Raw genomic sequence first — 22,083 nt, forward strand, 5'->3', positions numbered from 1 at the left:
AGAGAGAATTTATTTATTTTTTTAATCCAGGATAATCACATTTTCAATCTGTTTCATGAAGTATCGTGTTCAAGATGACAGAGTACAAGTTTCACCATGTAAAAACACAGATGATTTTGTATATTCAGTGCTTCTTGAGTGACCCTGTATTTGAAGGTTTGCAATCATTTCCCTTATTTCTCTTGAAAGAGTCACCACAATGCTGTACTTTAATACCGGCATTGGCTGAGACATCTCCAGCTAATCCATCCATTATCTAACATAAAAAAAGCAAGCACAGAACATTTGATTTAAAATCAGTTCATTTATAGGCTGAACTTATAGGCGTTTGGTTGAACAGTGTGAAAGGCGAACACTTTTACTGTCATATTGATCATTTTCATGTTTTTTAGGCTATATTTATTCTCTTCTAAGGTCCTACAAAATGTCAGAAAGTTGCACAGTTCCACTTCACTACCTTCCCCTCCATCTTATTTATCTGCTCGTATGTACGTTAAAGTTGGCGTGCAGAAATAAATCTAACCCCGGAACATCAATACATGTGAAATAATGCATGACGCAGGCATGATGGATGAGAATAGTTGCACTAGCTATTGTTAAAAGCGTCTTTGATTCTACCTGCACATTTCTTTAAAAGCTCCTGCGGCTGTGTTCTGCATTGGCTTTTCCTCTCCATCTTTCCATGTTGCTTATATTCTCATTGTGGCTGGATTGCATCCACATGATACATGACTCTAACCAGAATGAAAGTACAACCATTTCTGAACCCGTGACTTAACGCGGCTTGATTGGATAATAAAAAGATAAAATCACATCTTGCGACAATAGCACATGACAGCTCGGAATGCCACGCTTATGAAGATTGGTTACGCGTGTGTGCGGCTGTTTAGCGGCCCGCTCCCCCCGCCATCCGTCATCACTGCAAGCTGACGTGAACTCGTGAAAAGCATGAGTGGAAGCTAAATTCAAGGAGCTGCAGGACTTCACTGTTGATACACTCACATTATTCTAAATTGTGTTACTTGTAGTTCAAGAAGGACGGGACAAAGCATCCAGCAGAAGCGAGACTAGTAGTGTTATTCAGGAGGATGAAAGGTGATTTTTTACACTACAAGACAATGGACTCCATTAAGCTCCGTGGTCCAGTGGCTTGCCTTGAAAACCAAGTCGTTTGCTTTGTCTTTTTCAAGGCTTTTCTTTTTCTTTTTTTCTTTTTTACAGTGTTTTCTGTCGGATGTCACTCCATCTTTTGCAGTTCAACATTTCCTCTTGGCTACGCCTCACAAAATCTGGGTGGTCAGCCTTCATTGGCTGACTAATGGACAACAGTAAAAGGCTTGACTCGCCGCAATGCCACACACACACACACACACACACACACACACACACACACACACACACACACACACACACACAGACAAACATGGACGGAGAGGACTAGCGTGCATCACCATCCATCACCGACACACATTTAACCTCGTTGGGGTGCGCGATGCCCATTCCACTGCAGCGGCCATCAGGCTGACAGCTCCCATGATGAAGGATGATGTTCTGGAGAGCTAACGAGCGTGGCCCGCGCCGCTTCATCACGCCTGTCTGGGCGACGACCTTCAGCCAAACTTACGGACGGACGTACGCAAACAAAAGAGCAAACAAACTCGGGCAGATTGAGCACAACCCCGTCAAAACACTCCTGTCTCAGTTTCTCTCCCCTCAACCTGGGAATCATCCTGAATGAGTTTGCTTTTTCGGAGAGGGGTGTTGCGGCTAACGAGCACCGCGAGAGGATGGATCCAAGCAACTCCACTTCTCCCTCTTCACCATCCCCTCCACCTCTGCTCTGCCCTCTCGCCTCAGTGAACACCGCTCCTCTCCTCAGATATCCGGACAGTGAAACGAGCCAGCTGCTCCTCAAGCTGCAGAGATTACAGTGGAAGAGGCCAATTCTTCTCAGCCAGGCATCCATATTGTAGCAGCGCTGCAGTGGGACGGATTAAGACAAATTAGCTCCTGACTAGAAGGCTGGATTTGATGGAGTCACATGGCATCCGGCGATTCATCAGCCCCCCTTTTTCTCCCTCTATTACTGCGTCTCTCTCTCTCTCTGTTGTCTAGGGAGGGAGATGAAAAGAGAGACAAGGAAAAGGCGGAGTGGGGGTTGAATGGTAAAATAAAACAGAGGAGAGCGGCTGTGAGAACGGTGAAAGCTGAGTCTGCTGCTTCTCATGTTCACAAATCAAGAATCTAGATGTTAGTTATTACAGCATAGGCAGCCGTCTGCCAGATGCTGCTGCTGCTGCTGCCGTGAGATAAAAAATGTATCTGAGGATGTGGAGCTGCAAAAAAGAAAAGTTGGCCAGGAGGACTTCTAAACTTCTTCACTACGAGAAGTTGTACAAGAAGTGGAAAAGTGAAGACATATTCTGCTTGATGCTGCGCTGAGACGACCAAATTCATTTGGAGTGTCGTGCTGGTTTCACCGCTTCAAGAGACAAGCGAGGAAAACTCTGAAAGGCAGCGTAAACACTGACTGGCCTCGCACTGCACCACACCATGGCTGCAGCACATAAAAACATGGGAATCGGTTGATTTCACGTGGACCCGCAATCCTGCGAGGACCAGGCTAATCTTCTCCGAGTTTAGTCTGAGATTTGACTGTGCAGCATAAACCCCTTTAATATAGCAAATGGAGGGGAACTGGGCTGCCATCAAAGCTGGATCCAAAGCTGCGAGCTTAAAAGAGAGGAAAAATATCTTACTATGTAAATGTATTCAACACTGACAACTTTAAGGCTGCAGAGACCCCCCCCAGTCTCGCTAAAAAATAAAAAATAAATCTCACTTATATAACCACCCTGGGAAGTGTGCATCTCTGTTTGAAATCATCACGGAATCAACTTTCAAACAGTCACCCTTAGTGAGGCGAAATCAGAGGAAAAACTCGGAAATGTTTGCTTGAATAAAAAGGCAAGGGGGAGGGGGAACGGCAACAGTAGTCAGTGATGAAAGATGAGAAAATGTCTGAGTGAGAGTTCGGCGATCAAAGCAGGATTTGTGCGCGTGTGATGGAGGAGGTCATTGCCAGACAGCCAAACAGATTGTCTGGCATCACAACACCAAAGGCTGCCTCTCACCGAAAGGGATTTTTCTGTCTCTTCGAACTAATGCTTCCTCAGGCTGAGGTGGATGTTTAGGCTTTCTGCACTATCTACTATACTGTCCCAATTTCTTTTCCTCCCTGAGGCGAGAAACAACTGGTCAATTCCCAGAGTCCCGCTAGTAGTTGTTCTTCTTTGTACTCAGTAAATTGCTGCGAAGAGATTCACTCTATTGTCAGAGCGAAGGTCTGTGGTATTAAATGGTGTTCTTCACCCCCAGAGCTGCAACATGCCATTATTAAATCTCAAGGCTTCTACATCTCTCTGCTAGATTCATGGTGAAATACTGTACATGCTTTAAATAACTGTGTTTTTTTTCCCCATCTTCTAAATGAATCTGTGTGCTTGAGTTCGCCCCACCTTTCTTGGTGAGCTGGATGTTGGCCTGCCGCCGCCCGTTGCCGTTCTCCACGTAGCAGGAGTAGTTGCCCAGGTCGTTCTCCTCCAGAGAGTCCATGGTCAGAGAGATGGACACCTCCTGCTCCCCTAGGTGCTCCCGGATTGTCCTTGAAAGGGGGTGACAGAGAGCACAGAGAAAGGGATGCATGGGATGCTGTTGACGCATTTGAAACACGAGCGTTGGATTTGTAGTGTGTGGTTTTTGCAACATCCTCATTGGAGATCAGACATGTCTTTTTATTACCTAAAGGTGACTGAAATAATTTAATGTTTCTGAAATTATTCTCGTGAAAAATAACTTTGATTTAATAAATAAGGCGGAAATTGTCCGTTTTGTTAATGTTAGCTCAAGATATGGTGATTTTACTTGAAAGAGTGAGCGTTAGCCCTTCATTTACCCTTTAATAATTTTAACAAAAAATATGCAGAAAGTGTTTGCCTGGTGTATCAAAGTAAAGCAAACCCAAATAATCTGTTTTTGCTGTTGGACAGACAACGCTGGACGTTTATGGCATTAATGACAGGAGGATTCAGTGTTTGAGCCAAAGACAAGTGCTGAACAAGAGCTATCTCATGGTGGACAGCGTCCATCAATTAATCACGAAGGGACGAATGATGTACGGCTGTCTGCTCAAAGCTATTACAAGTTTGCGACTGCGATGGTTGGTAACACGAAACCAACATACTGTACCAGCAGTTTGGTTCAAATTTGAACACCAACATGACTTCAATCATCTGCCCAAACGGAGTCCAGCCACCTCATTACTGACTGTGAGGTGTACATCAAAGTAGCTTCTGTAGCAGTCTTCGTTTAAAAAGTCATATTGGGATGAGAAAAAAAGAAAAAAAAACTGAAAATGTGACTCATACATACATCAGAGAACATGCAGAGCTGGAGTTATATTTTTAATTCCGTATTCCCAATGTTTGTAGGTATGCTCTGTGACTACAGATTCCAAATAACAACGTCAAATCGAATGTTCTGAATCTGTACCAAAATAATACAAACTATGGAAAACAATAACTCTAGAGTGCAGGCAGCCACAAGTCATACAAAGTATGACTCTTTCATGAAATATGGATTTTTCAGACACAAAAAAGTTTGCCCTAAGAAATTTGAGTTGTCTCCAGTATGCATCCTAAAATCCATAAATCATGACCTTGGATTTATAAGCTTCCATCTGTGTGGAGTGCAATTTTGAGACACTGTCACAGAGCTGACATTTTTCAGAGTAAAACTACTGTGCACTCTACACCTGCACGCCCATCGTACCCATAAATATGCAGATAACTACATCACACAGAACCGTAGTTTAATACCAAGCTCTATAATCTGCTGACATTCCGGGCAGCATTTACTTTTTAGTCCATCAGTAAAACAGAAGGTAGGAGGTGACAAGAGGCTAGAATCATATGAGTCATGACAGATTTCCCCCATGAAAAATACTCACTGAGGCTCCTGATGTCTACTGGTTGTGACATGTTGCTACGGGGACAATAGTGTGACTGTCACGATGCACTACAGCGCCGACCTATCACAGAACATTTTGCCAAGAGGGTTAGTGAGAAGAAGAAAAAAAAAAAAAGCCCTTTTGATGTTTTTGTTACATTGAATTCAGCCATTTTCCAGCAATCTGTACACTTCCACAACAACAACACATGTAAAAGACTGCAAGCCTCGACTATCTGATCACAGAGACTGTAGTGACTGGAAGGACACAATGACACTTTGATGCCTGTTTTTCTTCACTGGACACTTGGCAGGGTAAAGATGGATTTTTAGCTGCGTCCTCTTTATTTTCAGTGTCTGCCTTGATTTAAATAAGCTGGATGACTGCATCAGGGGGCAGCTAACTGGATTCAAAGAAAAACGCTGACAAATGCTAACAAGGCATCAGGAGGAGATGGCACCTCAAGATGTAAAGATTTCCCTTTCACACTTTATTACACAAACTAAGCACTTTTCCAAGAAACTCCTCTTTGCGAAAGCCTGCCTGCTATTTAATAACCGGTGGTCAAAGCTCAAGCCCTTTAGAAGAACAGCTGTGCTTTGACCCCAAACGTCAGCATGCCAATATGCTCTCAGTGATGATGCCAACATGCTGATCTTTAGCAGCCATAAAGTCCACCGCCTCAGTATGTCTGCAAGCTACTGTTTAACGTATTTCCCTCAACATAAAGTACAACTGATGGGAACCGTGTTTGGTGAGTTACCTGAAGGACCAAAGACCAGAACTACAGGACCACAATGATGGTAAAGAGCTGAACCTCTTCCAAAAGTAGGAATGATATATGAGCAGATAGTCTTTTTAAGGTTACAACAATTGCAGCTATTTCAAAGCTCTGTCAAATGATGCGTGGAGCTAATAGTGCGAAAAGGTACAAGGCCGCTTGGGCATTTGTCTGCCGTGGGGCATCTGAATGTGAAAACCAGTGTAATTCTTGCTGATCAATGAAAGGACTAAACAAAGCAGATTGTGAAGTGCGGGGGAGATGGAGACAAACTACAGTACAAACTGCTGCCACGGCAATACCTCACTTTAGCTTTACAAAGTGCTGCTAATAATTGGTATCCCACATAGATAGAAATATCACACTCACACTAAAATGTCTTTTATTGAATCACGAACCATTAGAGGTAATTATGGTGTAGCAACATGGACTAGCTGCTTCATAAAAACTAATTATGAAGTCGTACTTCTTAAGCTTCTGCAGGAACGCACAAACGTTACTACCTGTGTTACGGCTCGTGTGAGTACGTATTTGAGAGGGAAATCAATCCAGCCTTCTCTCTTAACTCCTGCGAGCCGTTCTAACGCTCATCCTTCTCCATTGTGCGGCCAGTCAGGCAGAGACACGGGGCTCCACAAGGTTGGGATATAGATCCATGCTGATGGCTTTTTAAAGAGGTGGCACCCATGTGTGACTCAACAGACTGGGCTAAAACACTGTGGGTGTTGGCAAAGAAAAAAAAATAAATACAAATCTATATTTGTTTACATCGTACCTGTTAGGGAAAGTTTCGAGTGTACAAGTGAGGATTCGTGTGTGAGAGAGGAAGCTGAAGAAAGAGTGTGGAAGCAGGTGTGTATTCGAGTCGAAGGAACGCGGTAAACCGGGTGCTGTGGAGCTGGATGGAGATGAAAATGCACTAGAAAGCCAGACCAGGGGTTCACCTACAAACATGCATTTCAAACACACTATTCTTCTTTGAACGTGCAGCAGCATCCTATCGTCCTCTCTATTTTCGATAGAACAATCTCTCCGAGCAGCCTCAATGTGACACCTGAACTTTTGAACTGCGCCATGTTGTCATGCTTTGCTTTATTTCTAAACGCCTCACGGGCCGCTGTCTGCACCTCCCCTGACTGCACCCCCAAAGGTAGACATGAATTAGATCACAACAGATGCTCCTGTAAAGAGGCTTGAAATGTAACATTGTATACAATGACAGATTGCCCAATAGGCATCAGCTTGGAGTTAGCAAGCTTGTGCCACACTGTTGCATTATTGAGTTGGACAAGTGTTCCAGTTTTGTCCGGTCAAATTTGATATGCCGCACAGTAAACATCAACGCCAGACTGTAAAACGGTGAGATGTACAAGGTGCGCAGGGCTAATAAGCAGTGGAAGCATTGCTGGACTCTCAGTACTCTGACTTCCCATGAAGATATCTGTATATCTGTCTGAGCATTGATTAAGAGTTACATTTTACACTTAAACTGCTGCGTGCCCATGCACCGGGGACTGGAACGTCTTCCGGTTGTAAACTGCAGCAGCTGTCTCTGTATTCCACGCTGTGACTTCACCTCTGAGACCCACGGAGTCTTGTTCTGCAGCCACAGAATTTTATATCAACCCGGAATCTCAGCGGTGAAACATTGTGCCAAAAGCTCCATCTCATGTATTACAGGCAGCCCTTCGGGGATTACTCCTTTGTGATTAATTTCCATTTCAAAGCTAAAAGCTCACAGAATGGTGTCAGGGGGTGGGTTTGAAGTGGTGCACATTCAAAAAGGGAACAATAAAATAAAATAAATAAAAACACACAGGGAGACGGTATCACGCGGTGGCACACAACAAAAATAGGCACTTGAACAACTTGAATGTGCACGCACCGTGGGCGCCCACTGTGTGCACACTTCTCTGCCCCCGCACACACAAAAACACACACACACACACACACACACACACACACACACACACACACACACACACACACACTCTTTCAAAGCAGCTCAGGGTCACAGTTTTGATCTCATGGCTTGTTACCTCATTTGAAAGCAGGGTTTCTAACCGCATATGACGCACTTCTTCATCTTTATTGTACCACCTACCCGACGCCGCCACCTGCCGCCCCCACACCTCCACTCCCCCCCCCCCCCCCCCCAAGTATTGTAGGCTCTAATTGGCCTGGTGTCCTTCACAAGAGAGAGCGGTGCTGAGAGCTGGATGGAATGTGCTAGAAGGCTAATAGAGACATCTCCAAATGCCAGGTCACTGACTGGGCCACTAACTCCTCCCAGCCTTGTCACACTGCTTACAGTTAACCTTTTCAGTAGACGGCGTTTGTCGACAACAGGGGTTTTCTAGTCATACGTCGGGTCTGTCAAAGGGGTACAGTGGGGCAGGACATGAAAGGGTGCGTGAATGTGCGTATTTCCGTGCAGACACACCAGCAAAAATGCCTATCCGAACAAATAATTAGCTTAACGGGGAATTAATTATTCCTTAAAAGGTGCAATGTGTAACATAAGAAAGGAACTAACTATATCAAAGCATGGCTAACCTAGGCTGAAGACACACGTGAGGATACAAAGAGTACGACTGGTATGGTAGTAGTGTGGTGCACCACCTAACAGAGAACAGTTTCTCGTGATTTTGTTTCCTTATTATTACATTTCATTCACTTCTCTTCCTCCACAGTATTTTCTGAAGGCCCTGGTGACGACAGCGGTGCAAAACAGACATAATTCCACCGTCACTGCAAAAAAGTCAATAACAGATTATCTGCTGCTCACATTTTTGCAACAACATCTGGGAGACGGTGGCCACACCGCTGCACAAAGTTACTTTATGTTCATTTGGATGCAACGCCTTTCCCCCCTGGTTGTCTGTGAAGACACAGTATTCTGTATTCTGTATCTTGAGTCACTATAAGTCTCTCGGCTGTGCTCTCACTTCATCTGACAATCTGATCATATTCATCCTGTCAGTGTTTACGAAGTGAAATATAAAGGATAATAAATACGTGTTGCTTGCATTCCTCAATCAAACAGGAGTATCTCCATCGTCTCACGCGCGTGTATTAGCAGACTGAGGAGTCCTGTATTGATGATGAGGAGGGCTCATCTCCTTGAAGGAGGAGCCATCTGAAGATGAGCTCTCTACTCTAGCTTTGATTGACCTTCACTGACCGAAGACCAGCTCATCATCTAGAAAAGAAATGTGGGTACACTGTCTTTCTCTTCTTCCTTATTATGACCTGAATGTAGTGTGAGCCTTAACAAGAGCTTCGTCACTAAACACCAACATGTCATTTGGCCAAATGCTGCATGGGGGTTGCATCCGAATCCATTCTTTTTCGGTAAAAAGCTTCTGCAGGATATACTCATATATTAATTCTGTTGCTTTTGCATCTTTTCGCTGGGCAGGAATGCCATCTTTTCTCATTTTTCCAGACAATGCGGGTCAGCAAAGCCGTTGGGACATTACAGTTTAACATCAAGGGTAGACAAGGAGCCGTCTCTATGTCCAGACGGGCTCCATTCATTTGGCAGTATGCGTTCAAATTTTGAGCATTGTTGGTTTTGATTGGTTCTCTTCTTTGAATTTGCACCGCTTCTATTCAGCCAATCTATGCGCATTGTGGGTTGCAGACAAATGCGCCTTTCAATTTTGCAAATTCAACAATAGTTTCCTTCTGAATCAGAAAAAGGGCTCTAACATTACTTTGCATCATACACTAAAGCAAAGAGCGCTCCTCTTACAAAAAGAAATCTGCTTCCTACAGTAGGGGGCATGTTGGATGCTCAGCCATCCTCAGGCAGTATGTGTGCCTGGCCGCCAGGTTTTTACCTGACTTTGGATTAAACGGACCTGTTTCCAGACATGAGAGCGAGCCAAAAGATGGAGGTCACCCGAATGGAACAGGAGGCCAACACAGACATTTAATTGGAGTTTCCATCTGCTGTGCTGCTCCGCTATTAATGCCTCCACTTATATTTCAGTGCTAAGTTATCGCTGATCACTGATACCTGAGCTGTGCATATACATTGTGCATGATAAAGAATGCATAGCTGTCTACATTATTAAACAGCCCCATTAAGCATTCATGAATAGAATTTCAATGATAGCTTGGTCGTGAAAAGTTCCTTTCATTGTTCCGTGTGTTGATGTGTGGTCCCACAGCTGTGGTAACTGGGTTTGAATAGGTGTTTACTAGTTCAGCCCGTGGGCCCCTTGCTGCTTTTGATTTGAGATTAAATGTACCTCATGAATTTGTTATATGTTGCTCAACCTCTGCTGTAATATTAACAGGGATAGAAAATATGCTTATTCAGTGGAAATAATGAACTCAGAAAATTTCTCATATTTTTGTGTCCATCTTTTTTGTTAATTCCACCAAATTGAGATGCTGAGTGATCCTTTGTGTCTTACATCCTAATTGCCATTAACAATAAGGATTTGCACTCATAATCAGCTCAGGTCTGGTGTTGGATGTCTTACTTGATGTCACTCTCCTGAACCCGCTCCTCGTCCAGATCCTCGATGAACTTCTCCCCCTTCATCCAGTAGATAAGTGGACTGACGTCTCCGCTGTATCCGAAGAACGCTCTGCACGTCAGGTTGACAGGACTTCCTGTTGGAGACAAGAGACGGGACGTGAGCTGACGCCTCCATGAACCTGCATGTCTGCTGAGAGTGTATGAATAACATTGTCCGTGCTGTGACAACTTTTTGATTCCCTATTTAATCCAGATTTATAGTAAAATATGAATTATGAAAGATACAGTTCAAAATATTATGTTCAGTTTTCATCACATATTTTACACTATTTTCCCACAATGCATGTGTAAGATACACTGAGACCAATACATCTTTTGCACAACAGGTAATATGCAGAGCATGTTGATACAAAGTGCTGCAACTTCCTTACAAATGCGATCAGCTACATAAAATAGCAGCAGGGAAAACCATAAAACAGTAACGGACGATGCACCAAAACAGATGCAGCCATCATACGTTTTCTATTAAAATGATTAAACATCAGCTCCAGCTACCGGATGACTACCAACATTAAAACCATTCTTTATTACCCCAAAAAGGGTGGTAGAAAGTGATTCTAAAGTGCGACACACAGCAGCAGCATAAGATGCCTACATTGCGATACAAAATTCCCAGCGTCAGTGCAATTCAAGTCTCAGGAAAAAACTGGTAATGTTTGCATCTGTGAGCATCAGCTCCGACCACCTAAACCTGCATGCTTCCTGCTATGAAACCCATTCTCTTTCCAGACTCCAGTTTTTAGCTTTCAAAAACTCCATAGCAGCATCCTCGAGTCCATCAATTCCTAAACCGTGTCTCTCTCTCCAGAGGTGCCGTCTTAAACCATCCCAGACGGCCTCTTAATAAACTTTAAAACACTCTCTGGAACCCTCTTTCACCAAACTTCACAGCTCTGCTGTACTCCCATTAAAGCTCTTATACTCTTCAGCAGTCCCCTTCTATTTAAATTGCAATCATTGTAGTTTGCAGGAAGTACTTTGGAAAATTTGAAACACAAAAGTACGGCGCAGCTTTTAAGGACCATGATTTGCACTATTAATGGATTCATATGTAAAACTTGTACCGATTTCTCCCTTTTTGACACAGAAGGAGGAGTTGATACGGCACATTATTGACTTCATTACACTTGTATTCTTGTGACAATTTTTCAGTGTAAATGTGATGAGAAACTAAAGAGTGTTTATGCATTACAAGCAGAGGCCAGCAGTGCTTATGCATTACAAGCAGAGGCCAGCAGTGCTGCAATAGCCTGATTGCACACCGAATTAATAATAGCAATTCTATTTTTTTCAATTACTGTTAAAGAGCCACAACAAAGTGCAAGTAAAGTACTAATACCCCATAACAAGTTAGTAAAGGTATTAAAGTAGTATCAGTACTGTAAGAATGAAAAGAACCAACTTGATCCTTTTAGATACCAAAGAGTTAGAGACAGAAGACAAACTGTCGTCCGTAAAAGATGTCTGAAAAGTAAATAAAAGTTTGAAAGTGTGGTGAGGCTTAACCTGTTGTGAAATGATTTTGTAACTATGCACCATTTCCCATAAAATTAGACAAATTGTCTCACGAACGTGAATTGAAGTTGGTTCGTGAATGAGATTTTGAAGGGCTTTAAAGGTGAAGGCTGTAAAACCAAAACAATGATTTAAAAGACGCTGAAACGTACAGGGACTGGTTCCTCCCTGCAAGCGAAACCCTTTCACATTTGTCATTTGGACCATGTTAACTTATTGATAAGTGCAGCTTTTAAGTCGAAATTAAATCTCTGTCACCGCAAAATACTTCTATAATACTTCGGGCTTAAGCATTTAAAAGCACAGCTCAAATGTCCTAAAATGTTGATTCTTGGGAGCATTTGAAATGCATTTATGTGGTAGTAATTGTGTTGTTGAAACACTGACTGGACTTTCAGTTTAGAAAATACAAGGCTGGAAGAGCACTGAAAAATGGAAGAAGTTGTCTATCAAGACATTCGGGGTCATTTTTCGGTACTAGCAGGCAGTGTGATGTACAGATAGGCTTCCTGGGATGATGAAGGCCATGAGAACAGAGAGGTAAGAAGGTACAGAGAAAACACATATCAACAGACAAACCCCCCGCCTTCACATCGGCAGGAGTTCTTCTCTCTGCTCGGCTCATTTTGAACACACATCCTGTCTGACTAGAGACAGATAAAAACCCTTTTAAACCCGTTTTCTCTCTCTGCCTTGGATTAGAGACCTCTCGTTCTTCTTTCACACTTATCACACACATGCTGCAGCCGACAGCGCATCCACGAGTGTGTGGCCTGTGACAGGCTCACTGGGGGGTGGGGGGGCGGTTGAGAAAAAGAGCCACATCATCAAAGCCCGGGAATGAGTCTGATCCATAAAAAAGCCGATGATCAAGGGGGCTCCAGCAGTCGTGCGTCCAGGAAGGCAAAAAGGTGATTCAGCATCTCTTCATTAGCACTCCTTGCTCATTGGCCCTGTGGCGAGGACTCAGAAGTCTGTGAGATGGGAGATAACTGTGGCGTATAATTGGGTACTTGCTAGTTCAAAGATAATAGGGATTTTATTTTACCAAGACCTGCTTTAATTTGGCCCTCTAGTGTCGTATAGCGTACTCAGATGATAGCTTAAGCTTTAACAGGGAAAAGCTGGTTTGGAGAATCAAAAAAAGGCCCCAAGTTCGAGGACGGCTTTGCATTTTGTCTCACAGCTCAATAAAAATATTGTCCACAGCCGAGAACCAAGGACTAGTGTGTGTGTGTGTGTGAGTGTGTGAGAAAGAGAAACATAGTGAATGTGTTTTTTGGGATGCTGGGATCTGTCCTGGACCCCCCCCCCCCCACACACACACACACACACACACACACACACACACACACACACACACACACACACACACACACACACACACACACACACACCTATACTTCCCACTTCCACAAGGGGTCTCTGTGGTGCTACAAAGCATTAGGGCCGGTGTGCAGGAGGAGCACATGAAGCAACAACAACAGCAAAACCCCCCCCCAAAAAAACACACCATTTTGACAGGTGTAGGCAACAGTAAAAAGAAACACGGATCCTTTTGTGTGCCACCTTTGATGTCAAGAGGCTTCACCCATGGATCCGAACAGCATGTTGTGTTGTAGCATTGACAGCTCTGCTGCTGTGCTGACAACAGTAACGGTGTCATTCTCCAAGACTTATTCCAAGGCCCTCTTCACGCATATGGATGCATGTTGTTCCCTTAACGACGGCGTGTTCATTTGCGCCGGCTTTACTGTGAGCACGGGAGGAGGTTGTGTGCTCAGATTTGGGAAAAGCACCAACAGCCGTGCAGGGATTTGAGTGCACAGCTTCTAGCATTCAAAATCCCAACCTCTGGTCTTGGTCAGGGGGGTAAAGTGAGTCTTAATGCGATTGTCTCCTCTTTCTTATCTCCCTTCGCCTCTGGAGCATCTGTCTCAGCCGCTGTGGCTGCAGGACGGAGATGTCAGCAAAGATTCCCGTGGCTAAGCAGACAGGCTGGATGCAATGAAACCACGAAACGCCACAGAGGAGCGGAAAAAAACAGGGGAAGAGACACAGCGGGGAAGAGAGAGAGAGAGTCGGCATGGTGTGCACCTCTGCATCTGTGTGCATGTGACGCGTATAGGCTGGCATGAGAGAAAGGAGGCATATGTGCATGTGTGTTAGTGTGGATGTGAGTGAAACAGAGGATTCACACACATGAGGGAGCAGATCATTGAACGACTTCCAACACAGAGAATCGTATCGCCTTTGTGCACTGAAGATGACACAGATTACTGATCAGTACATCCACATGCAGAGTGCGCACAAACCATGTCAAGTTAATCTACCAGCGTTTCCCATTCAGATCCAAGCAATCCAGCTCTTGAGTAGGGAAGCCTTTCTTTTTTTTCTTTCCTTTTTGCGTTTAACAGCCTTGAATAAATTAAGCCCTGTAGCTAGCAAGAATAAGACTTCAGAGAGGGAAGAGACTAAGCTTTTTCGGAGGTGTTCTTTTTGTAAAGGGCATTTGCAATCTCAACAGCAATGGGGACACAAATAGCTTCCTGTTGAGTGTTTTTGGCGCGATGCGAGGAAGTCTACGAGCTGGCAATTTAGAACAAGAACAGCAGACTTTTCAAATTACCGGTGTTCTGCAAGCGAGTTTCAGTTCTCTCTGCAAGTTTTACAACATATTAATATAAATGGAGCCCATGGCTAACTGGAAGATAGTGTAAAACAAAGACATGCAAATCTTAAAGTTAATTATTGTGGTTTACAAAAATAATTTCACCACAATAACCATTTAGTGGCTATTGTGGACCTTTCAATCGCATCAAATGGATGTCACTAGACCTCAACCCAACTGCACAACAATAGAAGACTTTGGAGAGACGAGCTCTCCGTCATCATCACCATCAAAAAAACAAAGGAGGGACTATATCTTTTGGAAGAACGAAGCTCTTTCCTCCACCAGAATTTCAGATACGTGGGGAATCTAAACCAAGTGATGCTCTGCTGGAGGCCTCAACAACTTACTAAGGCACTCTATTTGCTGTTTTCATTTAATTTGTCACCATCTGTCCTCTACTAATGATCTGCTCCTGAACTTTTAAAAGGTAGAATGTTAAAGGTATTTTTTGTATTATTCAATCCAAAAAGGCCTTCGCCCTTTTGCTTTGGACAAGATAAACAGCATGTGCTTTTAAAGCACAACCGAAACCTCTTCACAAAATGTCAGAATGTCATTTCTGCAACTTCTGGCATTGGTGGGGAACTCCTCTTTTCTCCCTTCAACCAGCCAAAATGATATTCACTCTACTCTCTAATTAGTCCTTCCTTTAATGCAACAGTCTGGGCTCTACATAAAAGGACTTGAAGTTTGCCCTGTAGCTTATGACCAGCAGGACAGCGAGCGACTGATCTGGACTGAGAAGAAGCCCAGGAATTAAATCAGGAGATAATGTGATCGTCGATGGTGAAAGAGGATTTCCCAGATTCTTCGGGGGGCATTTGGGCAACGTGACGCGATTCCTGAAACCATTTTTACAAGCTCTGAATGACAGTGATTATTAGCTTTATCTTCTGCCCCTGCACAACATCCAGGCAGTGAGGGGTAACACAAGTGAAGGAGCCCTGTCATTGCGGTGGCTGGGTACACACTCGCGTCGGCATTGCCAGATGTGGCGGTTTAATTGTCTCTCTGTTCAGCATTCACTTTGTTTTGTTTATCAAAGACCGAACCTCTACAGTCATGGATTTTAAGGCAGCCATCGACTGTGCTGTGTTCAATATTCATACATGGCATTGCACCTCATTATCGCTAAGTAGGCATACTGCTGCTGCTGTTCCCCTTAATTATTGCAGGTAAAGCAGATATCAAGAAATACAATACAATGTGCAAAGCGGTTTCCTGAATTATATCGGCATGTTAACATGTGGCAATCATAATAGAAATGCTCAATGATGTGTTGTGAAATTGAAATTTTCTCTGCTCCGTGTTACTTTTGCAGAGGACAAACCGGGTCTAGAAATTAAATAAGGTGGTATTGTTGAATATTACAGGGCGGTGGGGAACAACAAGTCCAATTTGAGCCTTGTGGAACAGAGCATGACATTTGCAAAGATCAACAACCGCTCTTTGCATTGATGTTCTTCTCATAATAACAATACTCTTCAGCACAAAAGCAGGGCCTAATATTGCCGCCCAATCCAGAGAAGAATCATTACCAATGTTAAACCTTGTGTTGCTTATAATCTTGCATAGAGAAGTCACAGTTGAATTCTCCTAATGAAAAGCTCATTAGACATTAATGAAAGACTTAAAGGGTACTTCACATGACATTAGACAAATGCCACGTTGAATGGAGGAAACAAGGTTATACTACAATTAGAAAAGTCATCAGATGATGATGGCAATTGCCAAGTCAACTTTGAAGCAGATGCTAGTTTTGCTAATGGTTTTGTGAGGCATTTTGAAATCTTTATATGCTCTGCCTATTGTGGCTTTATTGCTTGTTGCTGCTGTTCTGCATCAGTTATTTCTATTATTTCCTAAACAGAATAATTTGTCAGTCAGGTCGTCCATCTTATTGATCCAAATACACATAAAATTGGGCCTGCCACTTACAGCAGGCAGAATTAAGTACAGTAGATGCTTTGTTGAAATACCAGTCTTCCTGCCCAACCTTATTCTTAGTCTGAAGTGCTGATGCTGCTGTTGGCTTTTTTCCCTGATACCAACATAATCTGAACGCTTACTGGGCTTTAGTGCAGGCAGAGGAGGGACTCCTGGTGGGCTTCGCACCGAACGACAAAGCCGTATAGAGAATCTATGAATGGCAAAATGTAGTTTAGCTACTAATGGAAGCCAGAGAGGTGGGAAAAAATGGGAAATACGGTAGGGAGGGGAAATAGATTGATACACAATGACAGATAGAAAGAGACTGATGGCACTAAATGGCAGGTCCCTGGAGACCATGCTGGACGACCTTTGAAGCATGCACACACTCCCAACAGTCCCATTTTCTAGTCCCATTACTATTGTCCAGGGGTTGTGAAGTATACTCCTCCTCCACACGGCACAAGCCTTCATGTACGTCATGTACATGACTGCAAACTAAATCTTTACAATTTTTCTGTTTAAATCTCCGTCCAGCTTTGGCCATGTTCGCTTTAATGTTAATACCAAAATGTAATGATTCATAGAAGTTGCAGAATCTATGGAATGGTATTTCTGGGGTTGTGCCTTTATTAGAGAGTCCACAGTGGAAAGATGAGAGGGAAAGAGATGGGGAGCGACATGCAACAAAGATCCAGAGGTGTGGACTCAAGCTAGGGATGCTGTGGTTCATGGTCAGTATCTGCTTAATCATCTTTGCATGTCATGCAGGTCGTATAGACTGTTATTGGTCAGGGTTTCAACATGAAGTCTCTGTGTCTCCACTACTACGGTAAGTGTTTCCGCAAGACTTTGCAATCTGGCGGCTGGGATTTGCTCCAATTCAACCGTAAAAAGCTTTAGTGAGGTCGGGCACGATGGCTCACAGTCAGCGTCCCGTAATGATTCCCAGCAATATACTTTGGAAAACATGGCTTTGAGCAATCGTCACGTTGAAACAGGAGAGGGCCTTCCCCAAACTGTTAAGAACACTATTGTCTGATATATTATTGTTGAGTGGTACAAGACTCAACACTTCATCCATACCATATATCCTAGGCTGTATGTTCACATGTTCAGGGTTCTCTTAAGCATTAATTGGAGGCACCTTATTGCAACTGAGTGGCCCTTGTCTCCTAAGCCATCAGTGAAAAGAATCTAGTCCCTAAATGGTCCAGTGGAGCAAACTCACCAGCCAAGATCAAGACAGCTCACTGTGCTCAGTGAGCGAGAGAGAGAACGAGACGGAGAGAGAGAGAGAGAGAGAGCGAGAGAGTCCGAGAAATAGTGGTGAGTGGCGAGCAAGGGAGCGCTGCTGTATCCATACCCTCTCCTGGGGAGTCCATGTAATGAAAACAGGACACAGCAGAGTGGTTGGGACCGTAGGTGCTTTTCCCAGCGCTTCAGGAGGCACGGTGTTGGATATCTGCAGCGCACGTGAGACGAATGAAAAAGGAAGTCCGGGGGGCAACTTAACTGAGGCGGCGACGTGAAGTGAATGAGTGGAAGAGGTTTGAAAGAGCAGGAGGAAAAGCTGCTGTAACTTATCACCTTAAATCTAGCTGTAGAACGAGAGGGGAGGGAGGGAGGAGGCGTTAGTGAGTTGGAAAATGATTGCATCACATTTCTCCAGGGGGACGGTGGGAAAAGTAAAGAAGCGGGTTTACATGGTGTGACTGTGGAACTCCGGTGGTAGGAATGCATGTACTGAGACGTTCTCTCAAAAATACATGCCATATGAGACGTAGATGATGACACATTTTTTTTAATTATGTTGTCTGTTCCAGACAGGTGGGAAAGAGTCTTGTTTACCTTCAAGCCAAGTAGGTATGCAGCTGCAAATGATTATTGAAAATATTGATTGAAGCTGCACTAATATCATTCATGATTTGAGAGAATCAGATTACTATGTGCAATGTGAAATGTGCAGTGTGCACCAAATGGTGGACAGACAAAATAAGCAACCAGCTGGTGAACAAAGTCAAACATATTATAATATTTTTCTTATGAGTTGGCAGAGACCATAAAAAAAATGCTAAAACTATTATTGGATATACATTTTTCAGGTGGCACATGATGTGTGCATGCTAAATAATCTATGAGATGTGTTGATTACTGTTCTGTCGACTGGCTAATCACTTCTTGACTTAATATTATTTGAACTGTAAAGTGTCATTTACAGGTACAGCTGCTAATGCTAATTGGCAGACTAAATTGTCAAACACCAATAACAGTATAACCAGCTGTCACATGGTATTACTCCATTTATCTGTTCCTCTTTTTATTGTTCATTCTTCTCTGTTTTTCCATCTCCACGCATCCCATTCCTCTCCTCTCCTTTGTCTTCGGCCCCACGTCTTCCTACTCTCTCATGCCTTGCAGCGTGTCTTGAGAGTGCTTTGTGCATAAACAGGTATCTATAATGAGTGCCAAATCCGGACAGGGACAAACAATAGCACTGTGTGACAGGGGGGGAGGAGAGAGACTCTGCAGGAAGAACGCTGAGGGAAAGGTTAGAGCAGGCATCATCTACACAGCGTCCTGCTGCTTTCTCCCTCTCTGTCATGTTCACAGAAAAACACTGTGAGATCTCTGCCTTTGTGTGTGTGTGTGTGTGTGTGTGTGTGTGTGTGAACCAGCGTTCTGGTGCATAGGCATGATAATTGGTGTGATTTGTATTACCTATGCTTCTGTCCGTCCACTTTGCATGAACATATGGAGGTAAATAAATTCATGTTCACATGTTCAAAGAGGGCATTGTGGGCCGTTTGGGTACAACTGTCACGCTCTAACCGCGGCAAAAAACGTAATGTGCATTTGATACACATTCCATGATGAGAAAACGTGTACCCATCTGGAAAAATTTGCACAAGATTGACACAGCAATCATCGGGGGACGACAAAATGTCACCACGATAGGAAATATCTGCGATGAAAAAGGCGCGGAGAATTCTCCTCGGGGGTGCCGACATGACTGGTTGAATGGTGCATTTGCAAAATAAAAGATTTCAGTGTTGTAAGGTTAGGAAGGTCATCAGGCTGCTATCGTTGAATGTCAGATCGTCATCGTGTGAATGGCTACCTAGAGCAAATAACCTTCGGGGCATTCTCTCCAATGACCTGATGTATAGATAAATCACATTTAATGCCAGTCATACAGAATAAACCCTGGGAGTCTGTAGCTCACTCTCTGATTATACTCAGACATACTTCTCAGCTTGCACTGTGGGTAATCAAATTGATTTGCTCGTTCCCACCCACGACTGCTTGCTGCAGTATATTTTCCTTACTGAGCACTCCGGTGGTCTGACCATACTCCTGCAAGGTTTGTGCTGCAAGGAGTGGATGTAGAGGTCAGAGACAGGATGTGAACTACACACAGAAATGATCCTCATTTTCTGCACGACAATATGTGCAGAAATGGTTTGATTGTCACTGAAGGAAGTAGTGCTGCACTGAGCCCGATGTGACTCCATCTAATTTAAAGTTCTTTTATCAGGGCCAAGCATCTCTGTAATCCAAGGCTGCTTCCTCTCTGATCCTCTATGCCAAACTGAGTACCACACAAGCCGCAAGAATCTGCGGTGTCCCGATGTCTGTGAAGTTTGAATTCACCACTACCCAGCCGTCGCATTATTATCCCCGCTCTTTTCTTCTAAAGGTGACATTTTTCTCAGTGTTCAATTCCTCTTACTCACAGCGCAGCAGTTTGGGACCTATTTAACTTTATAGTCCCGCTTTACAGTAAGTGTGCGCTGAATTTAGAATTCAGATAAGAAATGGCATGTCTTGGAACTGCCGGCCACTTAAACCCCTTTGCCATCCATTTAATTAAAAACAATACAATAAATTACAAGCAATTCTATCAAGAGGTGGGAGGGAGGGAGAAGAGGAAGTAACCGGAGGCAAGGTAAATTATGACCTTATGCCGGAAAACATTTTAAAGAGGGGGACATCATGGTGTGTGCATAAATTTAAGAGTGCAAATGCTGATCTGTCAATCATGCACCGTTCCCTGAATGCAACAGTGGGGGGTGGGGGGGTGGGGTGGTGGTGGTGGAGAGTCAGTATGTTTCATACAGTAAATACCACAAAAATGCAAATTTTTAACCAACAACACAACAACATGATCCACAATCATCACCAAAAACCCTTTATCACTGTTTGCAGCCACCGCATTTCAACACTGAAACAGACTGACAAACATCTGTTATAATCTGTAAACCAGCAGGCACATTGGGAGCTTTTGGGCTTAGTTGCTTCATCCACTGTTAGACTAGTAGCGTCTCTACTGTGGAGACTTAGGCGGCGCTCCCAAATCCACCATGTGATCGGTGCTCAGTGATAATCCACAGAATATCACAAATACCGTATCAGCAGGATTTCTAATAAAATCTGAACTAATACAACAAATCAGACGCTCTATTGAAACCCATATAATCAGTTCACATGAGGCTTTCAGGACAAAATGGAAAGAGTGAACATCTCTGTCGGCGACTAAAGGAGTGTATGTAAGGACTACACCTTTACACACCCTGGGGCTATGGAGGTTTTGAAAGTTTTCCGCACCCCCTATCATCGACAAATAGTAAAAGGAGTGCCTCAGTACTGTTGCCGTTAGCTGCTAGTCGCCGGCTCAGCTATCGCAACGTTGAGAGCCGTGTGGAGACAATGCCTCAATCATAGATCTGTTCTGAATTCCGTACAGAGCTCCTTTAAACAAAGGACGTTGCCAAAATGAAATACTGAGTTCAAGTTTCCTGACATCCTGAAGTAAACAAACCTAGTAATCCAGCCAAGCATTTCATGCAAACCGTTGCTACATGATTACATTGGTCTGTTATTTGTCAATCTTGACTTGCATCCTTGTGCAACTTGTGTGCGTGTGTGTAGCACAGGGGGGCGGGCGACGTTCACAAGCAGCATACCGATGAGTTCCCAGCATGCCCCAGATTAAATTACCCTCCCTATTCTCTTTCTTTGCCTTGGCTTGTCTTTCAGTCACTGTTGCCTGTTGCTCCTCCTTTATTCTGCTCGTCTCTCTGCAGGCAAACAACCCCCCTCCTCTGCAGAGTGATGCCTCTGACTGGCTGCTGCCACAGCATTTGAATTCCTGATGACCTGAGAGCCTGAATCAGATGCACTATCCTGTGTGTTCCTCACCCTATTCAATGCAGTATATGCTTTATGCTCCTGTCCAGCCCCATCCGTGGTCAATCATTCTAAATGAGAACTATAGTCATCTAAATCATATTACATATTACATCCAGCAGTCAATGGAGTACAGTACAGTAACTGCCAATTGTGACAGGATGAAAGACAAAAGACTGATGTTATTTTATGAAACTCAGCAGTACATGCTCCTGTTATTTGTTCACTGTACCATTTCTGGGCACCACTCTGACATTTACTTTCATTTTGTTCATCTCTGTGCTGACTTAAAATATTAAAACATGATGAAATAAATTGCCATATGAATAAATACATACACTATTTAGTACGACCATACATTCGAGATATAATCAAATATTTTTTTAGAACTCAGCTAATTATGGGAAAAAAGTTATATTAATGTTATATTA

General features: G+C 43.5%; 1 protein-coding gene across 3 annotated transcripts in view; it reads right to left on the minus strand.

The window, feature by feature from the left end:
- LOC137878853 (interleukin-1 receptor accessory protein-like 1) overlaps window positions 1–22,083 on the minus strand; it is a 195,226-nt gene that overhangs the window by 13,687 nt on the left and 159,456 nt on the right. For all 3 annotated transcript variants that reach the window (XM_068719296.1, XM_068719295.1, XM_068719298.1), the window contains exons 7-8: window positions 10,286–10,418; window positions 3,519–3,664 (exon numbers count right to left, since the gene is read on the minus strand). In XM_068719296.1, coding sequence (XP_068575397.1) covers window positions 3,519–3,664; window positions 10,286–10,418 — 279 coding nt within the window. The remainder of the gene's footprint in view (window positions 1–3,518; window positions 3,665–10,285; window positions 10,419–22,083) is intronic.

Source organism: Cebidichthys violaceus, unplaced genomic scaffold, assembly GCF_023349555.1.
Source record: "Cebidichthys violaceus isolate CVI_PGR_0920_01 unplaced genomic scaffold, fCebVio1.0.p SCAF_24, whole genome shotgun sequence".
In the NCBI taxonomy this organism is placed as follows: Eukaryota; Metazoa; Chordata; class Actinopteri; order Perciformes; family Stichaeidae; genus Cebidichthys; species Cebidichthys violaceus.